Below are 22295 nucleotides of genomic sequence, written 5' to 3'. Positions count from 1 at the left end.
CTGTCAACACCGAAAGAACCCCTTATCACCTCCAATCCCATTATCATCATCAACCCTGACTTCTAATACCAAAATCCCCCAAATACTTTTTTCCTGCAAAGAAAAGAGAATCAATCCAAGCACTCAATCAATACACAGAGCAGAATAGACCCATATGCGCACAACACACAATAATCGTTCCCAATCCAGTAGACAAAATATCAGACAATACTGAACCAATCAATAGTTGATAAAAAAAAAAAAAAGGGATGGGAAGAAAGAATGATGCCGCGACGGCCTGCGGTGGTTGGCCTCACTGAGGGTGGCGTCGAGGGGCGAGAGTCTCTCTCGCACGCGAAGCGGCGGAGAAGAGAAGGAGTTGGCGGAGCGGAGTTTGGGCTGACGCTGGCTCCGGCGTGCGCGTGGTTACCGGCGACGCCACGAAGGCGGTTCACGGTGGTCTGGTTCGAGGAAGCTTGGCGCGGCAACCAGTGGAGTCTGTGTCGGCGATCAGCGCACTGGTGGCGTCCTAGTTTGCGGCTGGCGGCGGCCGATTTGGCGGAGGCGGCAGTGTGCGTGCGGAGGTGACGCCCCTTCATCGGAGTTCTTGGCTGGGAGAAGAGAGATTTGGTTCGTAGTGGGCATATGGAAAATGGAAGAATGAAGAAGGTATGAACAGACCCCTAATGGGATTTTGAATAAAGAGTCTTTGGACCTAGCTATTGGGCCGCGTCCTTTTCCTCCTGCCACATGCACAATTCCATTCACACCCCCACTGCCCACTCGCACCCCTGTTCCGTTTTGGGCTTCAGATCATTCTGTTTCTGCAAACAAAAATAAAAGAAGAATTGGGCCTGCGCACAGTATTTCGGGATGCACCTCCAGTTTCATCCTTACACCCCTGACAGATACAAAGTTGGAGAAAAAAGGTTTTGGCCCAAACTAAAGAGCCTCAACTTTACGTCGCACCTCTGGTTTTTAATCTCTACACCCTTATTCTTGTTGGGCTGTTTCTCTTGTTTCATTTTTATGCTTTTGTTTCTTTATTTTTATTAGTATTTGTTTGGTTATTAGTTTTTACTGTATGTAACCTCTTTATATGATAACCCCACTCCTAGATCTTGTCTTTTATTTTTATTTTGGTTTATTTGCTGCACTTTAAACACGAAAAAGACGATAATAAAAAATAATAATAATAAATAATAATAATAACAAAAAATACGTTTAAAGGTTAAGCACACGTGTGACCGCTCGCGTCGTCCTTGTGCTAAAAACCTTTTCTTCTTTCTTAAATAAAATTACGTTTAAAGGTTAAGCACACGTGTGACCGCTCGCGTCGTCCTTGTGCTAAAAACCTTTTCTTCTTTCTTAAATAAAATTACAAAAAAAATACGTTTAAAGGTTAAGCACACGTGTGACCGCTCGCGTCGTCCTTGTGCTAAAAACCTTTTCTTCTTTCTTAAATAAAATTACAAAAAAATACGTTTAAAGGTTAAGCACACGTGTGACCGCTCGCGTCGTCCTTGTGCTAAAAACCTTTTCTTCTTTCTTAAATAAAATTACGTTTAAAGGTTAAGCACACGTGTGATCGCTCGCGTCGTCCTTGTGCTAAAAACCTTTTCTTCTTTCTTAAATAAAATTACAAAAAAAATACGTTTAAAGGTTAAGCACACGTGTGACCGCTCGCGTCGTCCTTGTGCTAAAAACCTTTTCTTCTTTCTTAAATAAAATTACAAAAAAATACGTTTAAAGGTTAAGCACACGTGTGACCGCTCGCGTCGTCCTTGTGCTAAAAACCTTTTCTTCTTTCTTAAATAAAATTACAAAAAAAATACGTTTAAAGGTTAAGCACACGTGTGACCGCTCGCGTCGTCCTTGTGCTAAAAACCTTTTCTTCTTTTCTTAAATAAAATTTCAAAAATATGTTTTAAAGATTGAACACTCGTGTGATCGCTCGCATCGTCCTAGTGTTCAATACCTTTCTCTCTTATTTACGTAATATTAAACGAGGGTATGAGTGCTCGTGCGATCGTTCGCATCAGCCTAGCACTCAATACTCTCAAGTCTTCCTAAATAAGTAGATAACGGTATGAGTGCTCGTGTGATCGTTCGCATCGTCCTAGTGCTTAATATCGTTATCTCTCTTTTAAAAAAAAATAATAATTAAAAATATTTAAATATCATTTTAAAGGTATGAGTACTCGTGCGACCGTTCGCGTCGGCCTAGTACTCATTACCTTCTTTTTCTCGAAAATATTAAAAACATAAAATCTCCAAAAATTAAAAACATCTGCTTTTTCAAACAAACAAACAATCTTTCCGCTAGAACTACGTAACCCTGATTTCTCATTTTGAATGAGAATACGTAGGAGCAAGGTCAATCCTTGTCGGGCCCAAAAAACTAAAAAATATGTTTTGTTTATTTAGAATTTTATTTTAGGGGATAATTAAACATTTTGAAAAACCACATCATATTCGTGCATTTAGTTAAAGGTACTGCCTTAGGGCAGGCGTTGTGGGGTGCTAACACCTTCCCCACGCGTAACCGACTCCCGAACCCAATCTTTGGTTTTCGTGGACCGTGCTTTATCGTTTTGAGGTTTTTCCATAGTTTTCCATAATAAACTATGGTGGCGACTCCAAATCTCTTTTTAAAACCCGTTTCTTTTTGGATCGTCGTCCCGTCGCGATTCCGGTTGCGACAAATGCTTAGTTTAATTTTTAGACAGGGAAACACAAAGGGTTTGGAAACCTAATTTAATCCTCTTCCTCATCTTTTGCATTCTCTAACATCTATTCATTATTCTACATTTCATGGAGTGTTAAGCCTCTCAGGTTAATTATGCTGTAATTTCTTCATTGGATTTTGATGTTAGAATGAAATAATTTTCTTGTTGTGATTTATTTTTATCCATGTCTTTTGTCTGTTAATCAAGTAAAAATAATTATTTTACATTGTAGTGCCAATAATTGATAATGTATTTTTATTAAAGATGAGAACTTTAACAAAAGAGTATACTTTGGTTAATTAGTTTTTTATTTTACATAAGAGATAAAAGAATATATATGATTAAACATAGTAATAGTTATTTGAGAATGTATTTTCTTAAATTTACTATAATTAATCTACAACGTTCTTGTTCTTAATTGAGAATATACTTTTATTAATCATGACAACGCCAACAAATTAATTGATAAATAATTAATTTGAAAATCTAAGATAATAATTAATAAAACAGTCATTTTTAGAGAACGAAAGATTAATTTTATTTTGAAAAAGTTGTGGAATCAATCCATTTTCATTATTATTATTTTTTTATCTTTTTTATATTTTCAATTATATTTTTGTTTTTTCATCATTATTTTGTTATTTAAGTTTGGGTTAAATATGTTTTTGATCTCTTAATTTTTAGTAAAATTTGGAATTGGTCCAACTTCGAAATTTCAAATCAATTTAATCTTCCATCTTTAGAAATGTGCAGATGGAGTCTTTTTAACCAAATTTTGTTAAACTTATAAGACGTTTCAAACGCATTTTTATCTAACATTGAAGCGAAAATAATTCAAATAATATAAATAACTCAAATGTTATCATGAAATGCTTTGAAACATCAAATAAACTTAACAAAATTTGATTAAAAATACTAAATCTACCCATTTCTAAAATTTGGAGATTAAATTGATTGATTCCATATTCCATTAATAAACCAAAAATATATTTAATCATTTAATCTTTTATTTATTTTATTTTTTTTATCTTTACTTTGTTTGATTAAACCTTCTCTTTAATTTTTATAAAAACTAATTAGTTAAAAATCAATTTTATTTTAGTTAATAGACATGTTGGTCAAATGTGTTAAATGAAATTTAATTAATTCTATAATACACAAAATATGATTTTTTATGTGTATTTTTAATGCAGCAAATATATAAATTTATATTTTATTCTTATTTAGTTTGTCTTATAAAATAAAACTATTAACTTTTAATCTTATTTTAACTAATTTTTATGGTTAAATTAATTGCTTTAATAGACAAATTTTATCTAGATTGAATTCCTAAACTTTAAAGTGAGGTGCTTCAATGACACGAAACATGGGAAAAAAGTATGTATATATAAATAAATAAAAAATAAAAGAATAAGTAAGGTGTTCAGTAAGAAAATAGATAAGCAAATGAAAATAAAATCCTAAACAATGGGAAGGCATCCAAATAAGGCATTCTTGAGCGATCCCCGTCGCCTCATCGGCCGGACCAGTTCCCAGCAGCTCTCTCCGCCGTCGTCCTTCGCCGTGAACCTCGGCTGCGGTGGTCGCGACTCAATCCGGTCCTGCCTCATCTTAATGTCACTTAACTCCATTTGCAAGGGAAACTTCATCCCCACCCCAAACACCTTGTTATACCGCCGCCGGCAACTCTCGCTCCTCCGGCAGCGGCTATCCCTCCCGGACGGCGACCGAAGCCACGCCACGAAGCCATTGGTCCGACCCGAAGACTCGGACCTCAACAGAACCCGGGTCTCGCTTTCGGATCGGCGTGTTATGACTTTGCCGCAGAAAACGATGTCGTCGGGGACGTCACTGGAAACGAAAGCCGTTGCGGGGAACTCGAATTCAGAGCGTTCCATAACGGAAACAGTTATTAGTTAAACACCGATTTTCTAAGAGAATCAATCTTTTGGTTTGAAGAGTTGAGAATAACTGAAGTGTAACACAGAAACATATAAATATATAGTTGAATAAAAAAGAGAAAAAAAAAACACACCGGTGTTTCTTCTAACGTTAGAGTTACGAGATCTGTTTCTAGAATGCGTAGATAGAGAGACCTAAAGTAATTGACGGAGTCATGGGAGTGAAAATTTTTTTTGCATATTATATATTTCTTTCACCACCTGACTTTGAGAAATTCTAGAGAACTAATTATATATATATAATTTAAAAAAAAAAAAAACTTGACGTTACACCTCATTTGATAACTTTGTTCCCTTTCCCAAAGGTACGTTTCTTATTAAATAGTCAACATTCAATAGAACATGTTTAAAGTAAATCAGGGTTTAATTTGTACAACTAAGATCTTCAATTTAAATTTTATATAAAATAGTAATTAACGGAAAGAGAACACTCATTTCATCTCTCTAGATAATTCCATTCAAGCATTTGTTTTTACAGATAATCTATTTTTATTAATGATTGTAAAACATCTCTCGTCATTTTAATTTTAGCATGTTTGGTTGGGATTATTTTTATACGAATAATAGTCAATTTAAAAAAAATTAGGTTAATTTGCTTGTTTTCTAGAAATTAAATATGCCTCTTTAGTTTTAAGAAAATTAAAAGAAAAAGGGGAACCCAGCAAACTAATGTTTAAACTCTCAAGAGTGATAATGTTATAATAATATGATGGATTTGTACTTAATTAAGAGCACAGATAAAAATGTAATTTAATGTATATCCTTGAGGACCTTGGCATTCTTAAATGATCCATTGATAAATGTTGTTTTTTCTTAATATTTTTTGGGTTTAGGGTTACTAGAAGTTTTGACTAAAAGCTTTGTTAATGTTTTTTGTTTCCATTCTACCAATATAGTATTGAGTGGGTAGAGATTTGGTGGATATCATCATTTGGTGTGAAAGGTTATTGTATTGTATTGTTCTTGACAGAAAGCAATGAGGAGAAAATTAAGTGGGCATTGTGTGGATGTTTGATTGACTTGAACCTCAAGATCTTGTGTTTGTGTCTGTGTGTGTGAAGAATGAGAAGCTGTAATATGATCCGTGATATGATCTGTTTCATGATGGATTTTGTAGATTTCTAGTGTCATAGGTGACGAAAACGCGGGTTTGGTTCAGCTATTCTAGAATTTTTCCTTTTAATTTTCTCAGACTTATAAAACATTATAATTTGTAACATGAAAGGTCAACGTGATGATAGTAGAGCTTGATAGGGTAATATATTATAATCATTCATTAAATAAATACATTACATTCATTAATTCATATTTACATAACAATTATTAGACAAAAAAATAAATAAATGTGAAAAGAGACGTGTTATATTTAGATAATTTACTTTATTGCTTACTTTTTTTAAAAAAACTAGTACAGTAATTTCTTAAAATAAAAAAAAAAAACCTTTAACTTGTGCATTCATAATATTATTTTTTAATATTGTTAATTATTGTAATTAATGTAATTGTCAATTATAAATATTATTATTATTAACTTATTTATTTGTAAGGTTTTAATGTTAGTTATAATAAAAGGATCATTAATTGTTATATATACACTATTATTATCATATTAATATATTATTTTTTACTTTCAATATATTTTTTTACTTTCAATACATTTCTATTTGGCATTAGATCACTTAAGTCTTAAAATATTAATGCAGAGAAAAGTTTTAGCACAAGTTATTTTGATACTGTATTTTAGTTTAAACATCTCACTAGCTCTAAAAAATGTTGAGAGATACATGAATTGCAAAGAACACCCTTACTAGGTGGGAGAACACATATGGAACTCATTGTTGGTACAAAGAAATTTATCAGACTATCGAACAAATGTGCTACCGTCTAAAGAAATAGGGCTTTAGAAAAAGGTGGTGTACTGCACACTAGTGGATCAATCACCACACATTAGCATGTCATTCGTATAGTACAAATCTTCATTCATTTCTTAACAATTAGGATATAACATTATGTACTTTGAAATTGATATATATATTCTATAATTTTACAGACAGTAAAGCTTGGACGGACTATCCACGTTGATGAGGTATTTACACAAACTCATCTTCGGAAGGGCATTAGCGCATATGTTGATGAGAGGCCTCGCAGGGCTATTATAAGTTAACCTTTTAACAATATTCAATCTTGTATTATTTATTTTCTTTCACAGTTTTAACTTTATGTTACTAACGCTTTATATATTATTTAACAAGAAGATTTCTCCTTACACTCTCATAGGCTAGATTTAAGGTGGGATATACTCGTGATGTTGCATCAAGAGTAGATGGTGGTGATGATGACATCATTGGGACTTGGTGTTCGGTTGATATGACGTCGTTTGCGAATTGGCCGTTAAAAGTCCAAAATATTCGACGTTCTACGTGAATTTTGTAATAGTGATTATTTTACCATTATCAATCGATTTCATCTATCGATAATTATAGTTTTTTTTAGTTGTATGAAAAGGTTCTTTTATGAGTCCAATTGAGTGAAATGATCAATTTATTGATTGTATGAAAGCACCCGTATGATCTTCCTTGTTATATGTAACATTCCAAAATACAGCAATAAACCATATGATAGAATAATTACATTAATAATAATCCAGATTAGTCTTACACTAGAGTCGAGCGTACGCTCATGGCCGAACGGCCTTACAGAAAGAGTTACAAATTTAAGCCGTACATTGCTACCTAAACTATCCGACCGGTTTACAAAATAACAATACCGATCGTTCATACTTAAACAAAATGGAAGGTGATCGGACGTCCACCTTACTATAACTAGACTATTGACCGAACGTCCTACTCTTCGGTCTTGACTTCGATTTCTTCCAAATTTTCTTCTTCCAGCGCCTTTTCCAACAGCTCGACTCCTTCTACTCACATTCACACGGATGATCATTGCAATGACAAGGACAGACGTACAAAACCAGACACGACAGGAAACGCAGGGTAAGCTTATGTAATTTAATTCATGCATAAACATACATTTCAAATAATTCAACACCAGATAAATTTCAACGTACGTATCACACAAGCCTATCACTAGATTGACTGTCCGGACTGTATGAAATTTGCGTAGCTACAAGCGTTCGTGCACCCGGGTGATGTATTAACTAGAATACTCTCATCAGCTGCCACCCGAGGTTAGTCTGTTCCGTCCAAAGTAACTAGGACCTCCTGTCGTTCCCACACATGACCTACCCTCCTCTACGTGAGGACGAGTACTCACGGAACATCAGGATGAACCGCCAGCATTAGCATGCCCACAATCATACTTTACCAATTCCAATATTTATCCATGAGTCGTTCCTCCCTAGAATGCTCGTTCAAATCCACATCATTTCATTCATATCACATTCTCTTCCTATTTCATTCATAATCATTCTCAATTTCATCTTTCATTATCACTTTTCTCAAATTCATCTTTCATTACCAATAAGTTAAATTTCATCTTTGTTCAAAGATTCTTACAGATACTCGATACCGAACGTTCAATCCTCACTCAGAACGAGGACGAACACGTTGAACGAGACAGAGAGGTCTCCTGTTCCAGAATAGAATAAGACCGAGAGGGTTACTATCGGATTACGAAAGAAACCGAGGTCAACTGCATATCACAAGAATGACTAGAACGGACGTTACTTACAAAGTGAGTCAATTAGATGAACTGACCCTTGAGAGTTCTAACCGAACGCAGAAAGAACTAGGCCAAATACTAAAGCTCTAAGCCGGAACCAAATGGACGTATACACTTCAAGACTTTCAGAGAAGAATACTTAGAAGGATTCACCTGAAGAAACCGAACGCTTAAGAATATTTAGCTTATTTAAATTTACATCAAGAATTCCGAATGTCAGTCAATGACCGAGCACGGTGGAGAAGAAGATTTTATTTAAGTTAAACGAACGCTACTTTTCATCAAGATAGATTATATAAGAAACGAGTACGAGTGCTTGGTGTAAGACCGAGCACTACTCAGTACGAGCGCTTGGTGTAAGACCGAGCACTACTCAGTACGAGCGCTTGGTGTAAGACCGAGCACTACTCAGTACAAGCTCTTGGTGTAAGACCGAGCACTAATGAACTTATAATAAAAGGCTTGATAAATATAGTCAGATACTATATCATTACATATATATAAAGATTTAAGTTATCACAGGATACCCAGATACAACTATGCTTGACCGAACGCTCAAGCATAGTATTACCACACGAGGACGCTCGTCCTCAACTAGGATTCTCTCCAAATGAAAGAATCTCATTTCAACTATGTTTACCAGAAGAACCGAACGGTCAATGACCGTTCAGTTACGAACGTACACTTTCATATGAGAAATTTCATATTCAGAATTCATTTGTATTTATCTCCTTTCTTAACATATAGTTTCATAACTTTATACATTCATATCATGATCAACTTTCATACTTCATAAAATCCATATCATATAAGGTTCATATCTTTCATTCATTAAAACATAACTCAACCATATTTCATTTCCACTCATTAAACAAACGAACGTTCATGCAATCCAATCATATCAATCATCATGCATCAAAGTCATTCAGTTAACTAACGAATGGTCATACAGTACAGTACATACATATTAAATTAAATAAGCTTCCCTTACCTCTGAGCATGAACGTACGTCCTACAGACTGAGACTCAGTTCGCCGAACTACGATCCTTTCTACCCTCAACGCTCAACGACTCTTCGAACCAAAATAAAACAACAGTCCAACTCGTTCAGAATGAAACTAAGGACCCATGCAACCAGAACTTGGTTTGCATGTTTACAAGAACGAACGGTTAAAGACAAGGAAAACTTACCCGTTCAGAATTTGAAACCAATCGGATCAAACTAAAGCTTGGGACGCCGGAAGTGCTCCTACGGTGCTTGAATGGAGATCGGAGAAGAGAAAGTGAGTGTTTACTCAGAGAGAAGATGAAGAGGATGTAGAGAGAAGGAGGAAAGAATGAGGTTCTTCAGAAACGTGAAAAGAGGGTGCATACAGAGAGTGGAGCAGATTTTCTGAAAATCCAAGTTTTGCTGCACACGTCACAACGAACGTCCCCTCTTCAGTCGACACCTGCTTTCCACTAACTGATTTTCGGATCATCTTCGCTTGACACCTAGCGTCCGCCATCTGAGTGTCGAGCCCCCATCTTGACACGTGAACTCCACTAAACGATACGTGCGTGGATTTTACTGGTTCTGATATTTGATTTTACTTGACATTATACTGAAATTGAAAATTACAAATATTATTCCCAGCTTGTGGTTGACATGATCATGCTTTGTGATTGATGTTATAGAGAACGTCCAAAATATCAAATAAAGGAAGAAGATTTGGAAACTCCTAGAAATGTCTCAAGAAGGATAGGGGAAGGATCATATACTGTAAAAGTGACTCTAGAGATGTAAGAGGTGAAGAAAATAATCGACCCCGGTAGGTTAACTGTTGGCTACTATTTTTTAGTTACATATTGATTTTTTCTATGGACTATTTCTAATTAGCAGTGATCAAGGTAAAATCTTGAAAAGTGCTGGATGGGACGTTAGTATTGGTGGATCACAAGGTACTGGAACCCTTCGTAATGTTTCTCGACCACCTCAGTTTAGAGAGAAGAAAGCTGAAGCTTCACATAATCAGGTAACCCAAAGAATCCATAGAGTGGTTATCAAAGGGATCTGCTAATAAAAGGGCACAGTGAGTCACTTGAAAGTTCCTCACCATGATGAGCATCTGGACAATCACACTGAAGATGTAAATGACTCTTTCTTTTCATATTGATGTTTCAGTGCTATAAATTGTGATCAAGGTTAGTGTACTATATTTTTATGGTTCAGTTTGTGTTAAAGTTTTGGTGCTTCTAAGAAAACTGGTGCATGAAATCAATAGAATATTAAAGAATATTTTGTTTAATAAATAAGTTATTAAATAATTAATAGTTAAATAAATTATTACAAAACATATTCGAATCAAGAAACCAGCTCTAGGCAGATCAATTGAAATCAAGAACTGCATAAATATATGTAAAAATTTAATATTCCTTCACAACTACAATCACTCATCATACAACAATAAGTTTTTCAAAGAGTCATACACAGCTATAAGACATATTTTGACATAGTATCGTTTTTGCTAGAAGCAAAAGAAAAGGTTTGCTTGAATATCTTCTTTTAAATTGATTTCCTTCCATTTCATGACACAGAAAGAATGCAACTGGGCTTAATGAACTGTGTTGCACATACCAGGGTTCCTAACACACCAAAGGGGCTGAATCGGTTCAGCCCCTATTCCTCTACTTACCATTCTGCTTCTCCATTCATTCAGTCTATCTGTGGCCTCTGCATATCTTTTCACACCCTTTTCATCCTTATTTCCTGACCACAATGACTCAGCAAATGCACTAGTTCTTGGCCAAATTCTTGCATCCAAAACAGTAGAATCAGATTGTTCAGACCACAGTGCTACTTCTCCACCCAAAACCAATTTTGCTTCTTCCTCATTCAACCCATATGCTATATCATAATTGTATATGGTTTGCCATGTCTTAAAAGGTCCACACCAAGAGCCACCGTTGTCTTTGTCGTCCCCATTTTGATTATCATAGGCACTGTTGTTTCCTACAAAGTCACCATGGCCACAATCCAGGTAATAGAAGTCTGATGATGACACAATGGTGCGGTATCCCAAAGAAACTATCCTCTTAGTGTTGTTGTGTCCATTGCTCCATGTCTGCAAAATCACATGCTCCTTGGGAAGAATTGTGGATGAAACATGGACTGTTTCATCCAGTAAAACATCTTCCCAATAGACAACGGTGCGGTTGAGGGACAAAATGAAAGGGAGAGTGTTGTTGATAAACTTCTCAAGAACTTGGTTGAGAGTTCCACCATCTGATAGATATTTCTGAATTGTGGGATCAGTTTTCCAGCAACCTGGTATAATCTCATCAGCACCCGAGTGGTAAAATGTTTCTGGGAACAATGTGGTCGTGTCACGTATTACATTCTTTAGCACTTGGTAAGTCTTGGGGTTTAGAGGGTTCAAATGACCTGTTCCTGGTTCTGCAGCAAGGACATCGCCGCTAGCTGGCGACCAGAACATGTTGGCACAAGTTACAATCTCAGGGTAGGCTAAAGCCCAAGATCCTGTGTGCCCTGCAAAGCAGTTCATTCATACCAATCAGTGACCATAATTCTCATATATCTCGTGAAAGAGGAAAACAGAAAGTATAGTATCACTACAAATTCTCAAAAAGCTTCTCTTCTAATCTACCTACAGATTTTGGATACTAAAGTAGTTTACTAATATAAGTTATAAATTAAAATTACCGATCCAAATCCGTAAAAAATATATATAGAAAATCATAAATTATGTACGTATGTAATTTATAAGTAGGTACAAATTTTAATGTTTTAAAACATACAAAAGCCTAATTGATTTATAAATTTGCCACATGATTACAAGACTTCTTTCTGTCAAAATTATTATAACCCTTTAAGTATGTGGTGTAACAAGGTTCTCATGAATCAAAAATCTATTAAATTTTAATGTATTGAAATTGAACACGTAGTAGACTATCTTAGAATATGTTATACAACTTTACCAGGAGATTTTGATTAATTAATTGATCGTAATTCCGTGAGTGTCAAAACATACAGAAAGAAACAGACACAAGAATCAAAGACATGTAATCATTAATTTATTGTTCTTGAGCTGAAATTTTTCAATGCAACGTAGGCTCCAAATAAAAAGACAAAATAAGCAACCAAAATACAGTTCAAAAGTAAAAGAAATTGAACTAACCAGGTGCATCAATCTCAGGCAGAACACGAACCCCATGATCGAGACCAAACTCCACGATCGTTTTAACATCCTCTGGTGTGTACACCATGTGAGAAGCATAAGCACCCTTTTCAGCCAAAGAAGACTCAGAAGGAAGCACAAGTGGAAAAGATTGTGAGTCCGTGAGATGCCAGTGGAAGACGTTGAGTTTGTTCATGCTCATGGCTTCCACCGTCCTCAACAAGTCCTTCACGGGGTAGTAGTTCCTCGACGTGTCCAACGTAATCCCACGGTGGGCATAGAGTGGGGAATCCCACACACGCACTCCCACTGCAACACACGAGGGACGACCCCATGCAAGCTGGGAGAAAGTTTCAAGTCCTCGTATGGCGCCCCACGTAGTCTTGGCAGTGAGGATGGCTGAAGAAGGGAAAATGGAGAGGGTGTAGGACTCGTCGACACCATGGACGAGTCCTGCATCAGGGTCATGAACGACGAGGGTGAGAAACTCTAATGGTGGAATGTTTTTGGAGATGTTGACCTCCGGGGGGACAAGTGGGTGGTGATGTTCGGATATTACGAGGTTTCGGTAGCGGGTGATGGCGGCGGAAAGGTGTTTGTTGTGGTGAGGAGTGGGGGTGGTGATGGTGAACTTGGAAGCAATGAGGGTGGCTTGATGTGGTGGGGCCCACGTGAGGTTTCTGGGCTTGGGCCACACGTTGAGGATTGTGGTTGAGTGTGCATTGTTGAGTGTGAAACAGGAGCATGAGAAGAGGAAGAGAAGTGATAAAAGGAGTGTTGTTTCTGATTTTTTCATGGTGATACGATTGTGTGTTGGAATGTTTGGTAATGATTATATATATACGAGGAATTTGTGTTTTGAAAATGGATGGAAGTGGTTTAAGAGTCAGCAGTTTGATTCATTGGAAACTTAGTTCTTTGTTTGTCTGCTGTTTGTCTGGTTGTTGATTGGACTGTGTGTTGACGCTTGCTTTGTTTCATTGCATATTGATTTAGAAGTAATCAATTGTTTAGAGCAATGGACTGCACTGATAAATTATTCATAAGCTGTTAATAAAATTTTATGATTAATTGTGAATAAAGTTTATAAATGGGTGTTAAGCTCTTTAAATTATTATAAAAAAATAAATTTGTTTTGGAATTTTAGTATATTATGCATGAATATATATATATATTCCTTTACTTATACGACAGATAAACCTCAAAGAATTAGAACATTTAAGACTCTTCTGACCACTTGAAATAAGTCCAAGAAAACAACACTAGAATATTGCAAGAAAGGGAAATTTGTAGGTGGAAAACGTTCGAGTGAAAGGCAAATGACATCGTTTAACGAAAGAGTTGTAGGCCTTCTATGTTTAACTAAAGATTACTTTTGTTTCAGTCTAACGAACCATTTGGATCATTAGAAAAAAAATGATTTTTTTGGTACAGAAAATAGTTGCCGGCCACCCTCTATGTGTTCGGGTTTCAACTGAAAATAGGACATTCATTAATACTTGCCGGCAATTATGTCTTCCATTTTCCTATTTCTAGATGATCACTGATGTTCAATAATTAATTAAGATTAAAAACACACTCTGAAACGTTCACTTATGCCTTTTCTTTTTAATTATAAAATATCATCTTATTTTCAGCCTAGTTATTTCAGTTTTTAAAGACTTACATAATAAGAAAATAATAAATAAAAAGGTGTTTACTACAAAAATAATAAACTTGTATTAATTATTTTTGTATTAGCTATTTAAATTATTATCTTTAACTAATTTTTTTATAAATTATTTTTTAATATGTAAATACATAATAATCCAATATATATGTGTGTGTCCATGTCCTACATTTTTGGAGTTTACAAGCATCCACTATGTGTCTGCATTACATCTTAAATGATAACGGTCTATGTTTTGGGAAAATATTAAAATTAGTTTTTTTGGAAAGGGTAATTTTGTTGTGAGGAAGTAAGAAAGTTTAAAAAACTCCAAAAGGCTAATATGTCATTTTGTGCTTTTGAAGGATAGATAGATATCACAATTTCTTGTGTAGGAAGAAAGAGGCATGGAGGCATTGTGTATATTAAGTATTATTTATCAATGCAATTTATTTTATGATTTTTCTTCCTCCACTTCCAACGTTTTTTTCTTTCACCAAGCAATATGCAAAATAACCAACATATTTTTAAACTTAAATGTTTTGAAATAGAAATTAAAAGAAAAAAACAATGCATGGAAGCTTGATTTTCTTTTTTTGTTGTAATATAAGGAAATGGTGCTTAAAACAAAGAATGTGGATTTTAAAAAATGGTTCAAATTTTAATGTTGTAAACATATTTTTATGCTCTTAGAAATATCAGCATCTCCTTTGTCATGCTCCATTAAACTCCATCGATGCCAAAGTAGCAGTTTATTTGAATCACTCTTAGCTTTTACTACTTGCACCCCCATAACTTTTAATATGACCATTCTACCTTTCATCGTGGTGACTTTTAGACTTGTTTCAAAATCCTTTTAGAACAAATTTTCTTAACATGATTTCCATAACAGGAGTTTTGGAATATATGTGATATACTTTCTGAAATGAAACTTTTCAAAACATATAACATGTTTTTTGGAATAGGATTCGAGGAATAAAATTCTCAAAACAAACTTTCCAGAACATACGAGATACTTTCCAAAACAAATTGTTCACCACACCAAAGTTTTACTCTCTCTCTCTCACTCTCCCCCTATTCTTCTTTTTCTTTTAAAATAGTACAATGGAAAATGAAGGTGTAGTGAAGAAGAAGACACAGTAAGTAGCAGCAATGCTTATAGTGGCGGCAGCAGCGTGGTGTAGTAATGGAAGGTATTTTAGTCCTTTCCCTTGTTAATATAAGCGTGCAAATAGTAACCATGGGAGTACAGGAAGAAAACATTCCAGTGTATTGATTGTGAACTAATTTCGTTTGGGCTTTAATTTCACCACTCCCATATTTTGAAATTTTTGAAATATTCAAATTAGTAGTGTTCCTTTCCGCATTCACCCTCTCTCCAACACTACTCTAATTTATTTAATTTTCTCTAAAATTCATCTTTGTCTTTTTTATATATTTTTTTTCAGCTTTTAACCTATCCTAAAAAAACTAGTTATGTATTATAATTAAATTTTATACAATATGAAAACTTAGTGCGAGTGTACAATAAAAAATTTAAAAATTTATTATTTTAAGATTTTAGATTAAAATTGATCTTGAATTCATTTTGGTTTTTGTCCAAACAAATATAATATATGAGAAAAATTATAAGTGTGAGAAAGTGTATTGTACTATATGGTCAAACGAACATGTAAATAAGACTGAACAGTAAAGGTCACTAGAGGGGACGACCGGCCATGGAGGTTGGGATCCATCACCATGCACCATGAAATCTAGATAAATAGCATGTTGACTCGAATAGGAGGAAAGACTGAATGGTCGCCTTCAGCAGTAAACATCTCTAAACACCACTTCAAAGTAGGATTACTATAAACCTTACTTAGTAGGTAATGAGCCATGGTTGGGTCGTGATTAGGTTTTCACTAATCTGAGACCCATCTTGAAACCTATAAATAAAGGTAAAAGGTAAGAAAGTAGATTATTGCATGGGTGTTTCACCCTGCACCTCCAATTTTCATAAATGTCCTCATAATTAATGAGGTTGATTAGGATTAAATATTCTTTATTGAATTAAGTATTTGACAAATATAGGGAAGTATTGAATGAGCGTAAAGTTCCCTTGTCCCTGCACCCCTTTCATTTTTTCACTATCTTCTTCTCCGGTTACATTTTCTATGGTTCTTGAGAGAGATTTTTCTTTAAGAAGTGTTTGAGACATGTGATAGAGGTGTTAGTGTGTTGCTGGTCATCGTTGGAGTTGAAAAAGTGATTTTTTTTAAGTTTCTCGTGTCGAACAGGTATATGAATTCGTTATAAAACTTCCAACTCTTAATCGGATATCAAAATCCGATTCCTTTTTATCGAATATCAAAATCCGATATTTCACTTATCGGATTCCTATACCCGATTTTGTTGAATTTGGATATCAATATCCGATAGTGTTTTTTTTATTTGAATACATAGTTTAAAATTTGAATTGTAGTTTTATATATACTTTGGAACATTTATAAAAATAATAAAATCCATGGATGCGTGGATTTTTTAAATTGTTTTCAAATTTGTAATTCAATATTTATTAAATTTTAATAATTTATTAAGTATTTGAATTTATAAATGTTTTTAATTGATTTGATAGTATTAGTTTTTAATCTTTATCTATAAAATTATAGACATGACTTTTCAAATTTTTAATTTAATATTTATTAAATTTTAAAAGCTTTCAAATAAATTATGGCTTTCGAAATTTTTAGTTTAATATTTAAGAAAGTTTAATGATTTATTAAGTCTTTCAAATTATAAAAAATTTTAATTGATTTTTTAAATGATTTATTAAGTTTCATTTCTTTTACATTCATAATTCATTAATATATTATTACAAATAAAAAACTTTTAAATTCTATAAAATTTAAAAAAATATTAAATACTTACAAACTAAATTATTTAATTCAAAATAGATATAATTAATTTAAATATTTATATAAATATTTAATTAATAAAAATAAAACAAATCAATTTAAAATAAAAAAGAAAAACTTATTAAACAAATAAAACATAAAATAATTCAAAACAACACGATCTAATCAAAATATAAATAATTAATTAATTAAAATAAATATATAAAAACAGCAAAGAAGAAAGGATGTAATAAGATCCTAGAGAGAAAAAGTCTTAAAAAAATCTAGTCAAAAGATTCTTTTTGTTTTATTAAAAATTAATAACATTTTAATTAAGGACATGATTAAGTCTTTGGAGGTGCAGAGTGAAACATCCTTACTACATTTATTATAAATTTAAGATTTATAATGATTTCCAATCGAATTAATTACTGACTAAAGTGTCAAAGTGTTTTTTTTTAAAATACATTCAGACGATTTGGAAGACGCGCAAAAAAGAACTTTGGACTAGAATATATAAAAGTATCTAAGCTAATTTGAAAAAAAAAAGTGTGTATAAGTGTTTTATAAAGATACTCTACCCTGTACCAAAACATGTATAATGTAACGTTATAAAATAATAGCATATGTGAAGTGATTGTTGATGGTTGAAAATCTCAAAACTGATAAATTTATCGATTTTGAAGAAAGATGAGAAGAAATACAGAAAATATTGAAAGTACATATGCATGAAGCCCCGTTGCAATATTATTCTGATCCCTGTAGAAAGTATACGAAGATGAAGAATGTTTTTAAAATTTGAAATTTTGATTGGTCTAGTCACTAATATGCAGTCCATTCTTCATGGATTATTGAGCACGCACGCACCCATGTGCTGTCATCATTTTTTCCTCCCAATAACCTTTTATTTATATATTAGCCCACATTCATACCCTCTCTTTTTCAGCTCCAATCCATAAAATATAAACATTCTTCTTCCTTAAACAATAAAATAGATTAGTATTATATTTCCAAAATTTTATATCAACTTAAAATATAACCAAATTATAATAAAGTAATACGTATAAATTTTATTTTACAAAACCGATTTTGAGATTGACTTAAATTTAAGACAGTATAATAATCTATTTTAGTACGATTATTGAATGTGTTGTGTCATTAGCTATGAAATTTTTCTTGTTCTCACACTTAATATCTTCAACCTAAAAGAATATGTTAAAAATCCTCATTTACAAATATCATCAGATACTAATGAAATATTATGTATGTAATAATGGTTATTTAATATTTAGTAGTCAAACCAATAATAATTTATTTATATTTGATATAATTTGGTGTTTTAATTATTTTTCCTTTGGCTCACTTAAATACACTTTATGTTTATTTTAGATAATCATGATACGTAAAATATTCATTCCAAATGATAAAATAAATTTGGTTGATGACCTTTAATAATTGATATTATTTTTCATCTATAAGATCTGCATAAGTAATATTGTTTGGAGAATTTAAGTCCAGTTTTACTTCAATAAACGTTTATTAAACTATGCAACCTTGATCATAATTGTGTACTTTTTTTCTAGATTTGCAACTTTCGGAATGCATTATCCAATCCGAAAGCTCTTCCTTTTTTGATATAATTTTATAAGGGTGAAAGGGTAAGTTTAAAATTTAGGGGGTGCAGAAAGAAAAACTAGTGCTGCAAGAAATGTCCTTTCTTCATGGCCCATGGACTGCTTAAGAAGCTACACGAATAAACTAAAATTTCAATACGAAAATGCAACCACACGCATATGCAAATGAATGGATTAATTTAATTTATGAACCTACTAAACATTTTCATATTTTATTGAATTTTTCTTACAAATGTTTCGTAAAATTTATAAAATCCACTAAAAAGTTTATACGAAACTAATCTTTTCAAAATTTCTCTGAAGAATTTATAGAAAAATCTTGTAAAGTATGAAAAGAAATCTAGTAGTGGAAGTTTGAATATACAAACAATTAAAATATATCACAACAATGCATTTAACCTAAAATCTAAAAAAAATAATTACGAATCACTTTTACTTACATATTACCCAGTTTTGTTTATTTTTAATCAATGTGAATTCTAATTTATATTTAACTCCAACACTTACTTTTTTAATAAATGCAATAATAAAATGGTTATTCATACATGTTACGGAAATGTCAATATATCTTATTATGTATTTTTCAATAAAAAGAACTTTATATTTTTATATTTTATCCAATGTTTACTGACTTGCATCAGAAAAAAAAACTAAAAAACATATAGATTTACTACCACTTTTAATGTTTATATTTATAGTAATTATACAATGTTTTCTCTTAATTTATTTTTAACTTAATATGATCACTATTTTTTTTTAAAAAAAAAAAGGACTCAACGTGGTTATACTCATAGTGTTAATCTCCATCTTACTCAATATTTATATTGACTTACACATATCAACAAAATTTGCACATAATATTTATGGCTTACACGTATCACACAAAATTAGCACAAAGAACGATGTTAGTTTTAAAAGTGAAACTAATTATAACTTCTACACAGTCATCATCCTCCATTTTTAAACAAAAAAATCGTATTAAATTTATATAAGAAATATAAGAATCACATTAAATTAAAAATAAATTATAAAAAATATTGAATAATTACTATAAATATAGATATTAAATAAAAAAACTATATCAACAACAATAGTAATTACATTTTGGTGAAAGAAAAGGAGATGATTATTTTACCAAAAAAAAAGCATATATGAAGTAGCTTTTGCTGTTTTTTTTTTTTATAACATTAGATAGTATTGATTGGTTGAAGATAGATATGGCATTTAATATTGGTTTGAGTGGTGAAAATTATTATGATTGTGATATTGTTTTAATGATGATATTGAGAATGAACGTGTCTGTGAATGATCAGAGAAAGCAGAAACATCATCATAGACTCAGATTGATTATAAGGAATATAGATTCTCCAATTATTTGAAGCTGCAACGTGCAAACTACAGAGATCTAGATCATGCACCTAGATTTCTCTCAGCCTTTATAATGTTTCTTTTTTTACTACAACAACTTTTGCTAATTCTTTAAATTATCATAAACATATTTTTATGCATAATACAAATAACTTAAATACTCAATCCGTCAATCCAATGAGTATTTAAATTGTATCATTAGTACTACTTTAATGTCTAATGATTCAATTGTGTTACAGATAGATTACAGTCAGACTGGTATTAATAAAATAATAATAATAATAATTAAATACTCCTTTGTTTTAAAATAAATACAACTTTGGTTGAGAAAACTTAAATTTAAATTGGATAATATTTTAAAATTTTTATTCTTAATTGCTTCAGCCTTTTTAAAAGAGAAGTAGTTTTATATTCAGAATAAAACATAAGAAATATTTTAAGTTAATTTATACTTTTAGTAAAGAAATTAATGTTATACTAAATTTTGTAATGATGGTAAGGATCTAAAAAGTAAAGAAATGAAGAAATTATAATATGGAAGTGGCATCTTGAAAACCCTAATAATATAATGAGCCATTTGCATACCATGTTCCCTACTCCAACAAGTTATTGTTGTTTCAGAGTGATATTAATTAACCGCGTTGTGTGGTGAATTAGACGAAAGTTGTCTTCCACAAACTCCTTTTTACCTTGTTGCATGAACACACATATAATTGCACATCATCACTAAAACCTAATCAGACAATTCCGTGGAAAATGGATGTCCCATATGTGTTTGGCAGTGACAGCTCAAGTTAGGTCCCACTGTTCCATTTTCTACTCAAGTGTTTCACAAAAGTCAAGTAAACAACATGCTATAAGGTAGTTAGTGTAAAACTGTCAGATATTTTTGAGGTAGCTGTCTTTATTGTTGTTTTTAGTTTATTTATTTTCTTCTTATCAACATCATCATCTTTTGAGACATTCTCATTTAACTCTGAAAGTTTAATAATTTTGTCACTTTGAAGCTTAATAATTTTTTTTATGGTTTCTGTTGATGATTTTTTTTATCCATTCCTTCATTGTTACTTTTTAGTTTCAGCAGTCTCCGTCTTGGTAAGCAGAATATTTGCCAAAATACTCTACACTCAAATTAGATGGTATCCGATTCCAGTACTAAATGTGTGGAATAATATCAGTGTACTTTACCCCTGGATTTTACTGCACTTATATTATATTGTAGATATTTTACCTGTAGATCCTACATGGGTCCAAGTTGCTCCCGTTAGAAATAATAATAATAATAATCGTAAAAACACAAATAATAATAATAATAAAAATAGTAATAATAATAATAATAATAATAAATTTAAACTAAGAAAAGATTAGAAAGAATTTGAATTAAAATACAATGTTATCTCTAGAGAGAAAATGTTCATAGCAAAATATAACAAATGTGTTTTTCTTTTAAGACAGAATAATACGTTATATCAATCAAGTTCAACAAAAAAAAATTTTGAATCTCATCGATATTTTAAAAGATAATATAAATTAGAAGACTAAATCTTTTTTATATGAGTTGTTGTATTTGTTGTGTATTTTAATATTGGTTGTATTTATAGGTAGCACAAAGTAAATAGCTGTATTTTTTTAATATAGTAAAATAAGGGAAAAAAAAGCGTGAGAGATCATATTTTAGTGTTTCACTGCGAGTGAGGCTCCTTTGTAGCTAGGCAACGACAACAACGAGGTTTTGAGGTCATTGTTCTCTTTTTTACTTCATTGAAACTTGTGATGATTGTCTTCCAAATGATTCATTATAACCGATTAGTTTCAGTGTGAAGTTTGTTTTTAATTGTGTCACTGTGCGCGATCCTCCATTGAAGTAGGACGATGACGAGCACTTGAGATTTATTGTACTTCATTTTACTCTTATTGATGCTTGTTTTCTCCAAATGATTCATTCTACCATATTGGTTTTCACATTAAGGTTGATTTTCTTCAACCTTGCATTGCTCTTTCTCTCTTATATTGAATGTACGATAACATTAGTTATCCCTTGTTGATTGCAAGTGTATATCCTTGTATTGTATTCATATCAGACCTCCTTTGTTATTGGTCTTTTTTCCTTCCATGGTAGTTTTTGTGCTTCTAGAATGTTTAGTATTAAATATTTAGTTTGTATTTAGTTTTATCTTGTTTTAATATGAATATTTAATTTTATCTTAGTAGGTGCATTTTAATGTATATTATGACCTATTG

At 32.3% G+C, this 22295-nt stretch overlaps 1 protein-coding gene across 1 annotated transcript; it reads right to left on the bottom strand.

The window, feature by feature from the left end:
* Positions 1-10792: 10792 nt before the first annotated feature.
* On the bottom strand, positions 10793-13435 carry LOC124845995 (beta-hexosaminidase 2-like). The gene is made up of 2 exons (XM_047323210.2): positions 12529-13435; positions 10793-11879 (listed from the first exon to the last, which is right to left on the bottom strand). The coding sequence occupies exons 1-2, from the start codon at positions 13322-13324 to the stop codon at positions 10945-10947; spliced, it is 1731 nt and encodes a 576-aa protein (XP_047179166.2). The 5' UTR covers positions 13325-13435; the 3' UTR covers positions 10793-10944.
* Between the last annotated feature and the right edge of the window lie 8860 nt (positions 13436-22295).

This window comes from Vigna umbellata, chromosome 3, assembly GCF_029865625.1.
Source record: "Vigna umbellata cultivar VRB3 chromosome 3, Vumbellata_1.0, whole genome shotgun sequence".
In the NCBI taxonomy this organism is placed as follows: Eukaryota; Viridiplantae; Streptophyta; class Magnoliopsida; order Fabales; family Fabaceae; genus Vigna; species Vigna umbellata.
This window is presented reverse-complemented; position numbering and strand designations above follow the sequence as displayed.

Excerpts from the sequence above, each read along its gene's own strand:
- LOC124845995 (XM_047323210.2), bottom strand. The coding sequence starts at position 13,324 with ATGAAAAAATCAGAAACAACACTCCTTTTATCACTTCTCTTCCTCTTC. Across the intron at positions 11,880-12,528 it reads GCCTGAGATTGATGCACCTG|GGCACACAGGATCTTGGGCT; the intron begins GTTAGTTCAATT and ends ACTGCTTTGCAG.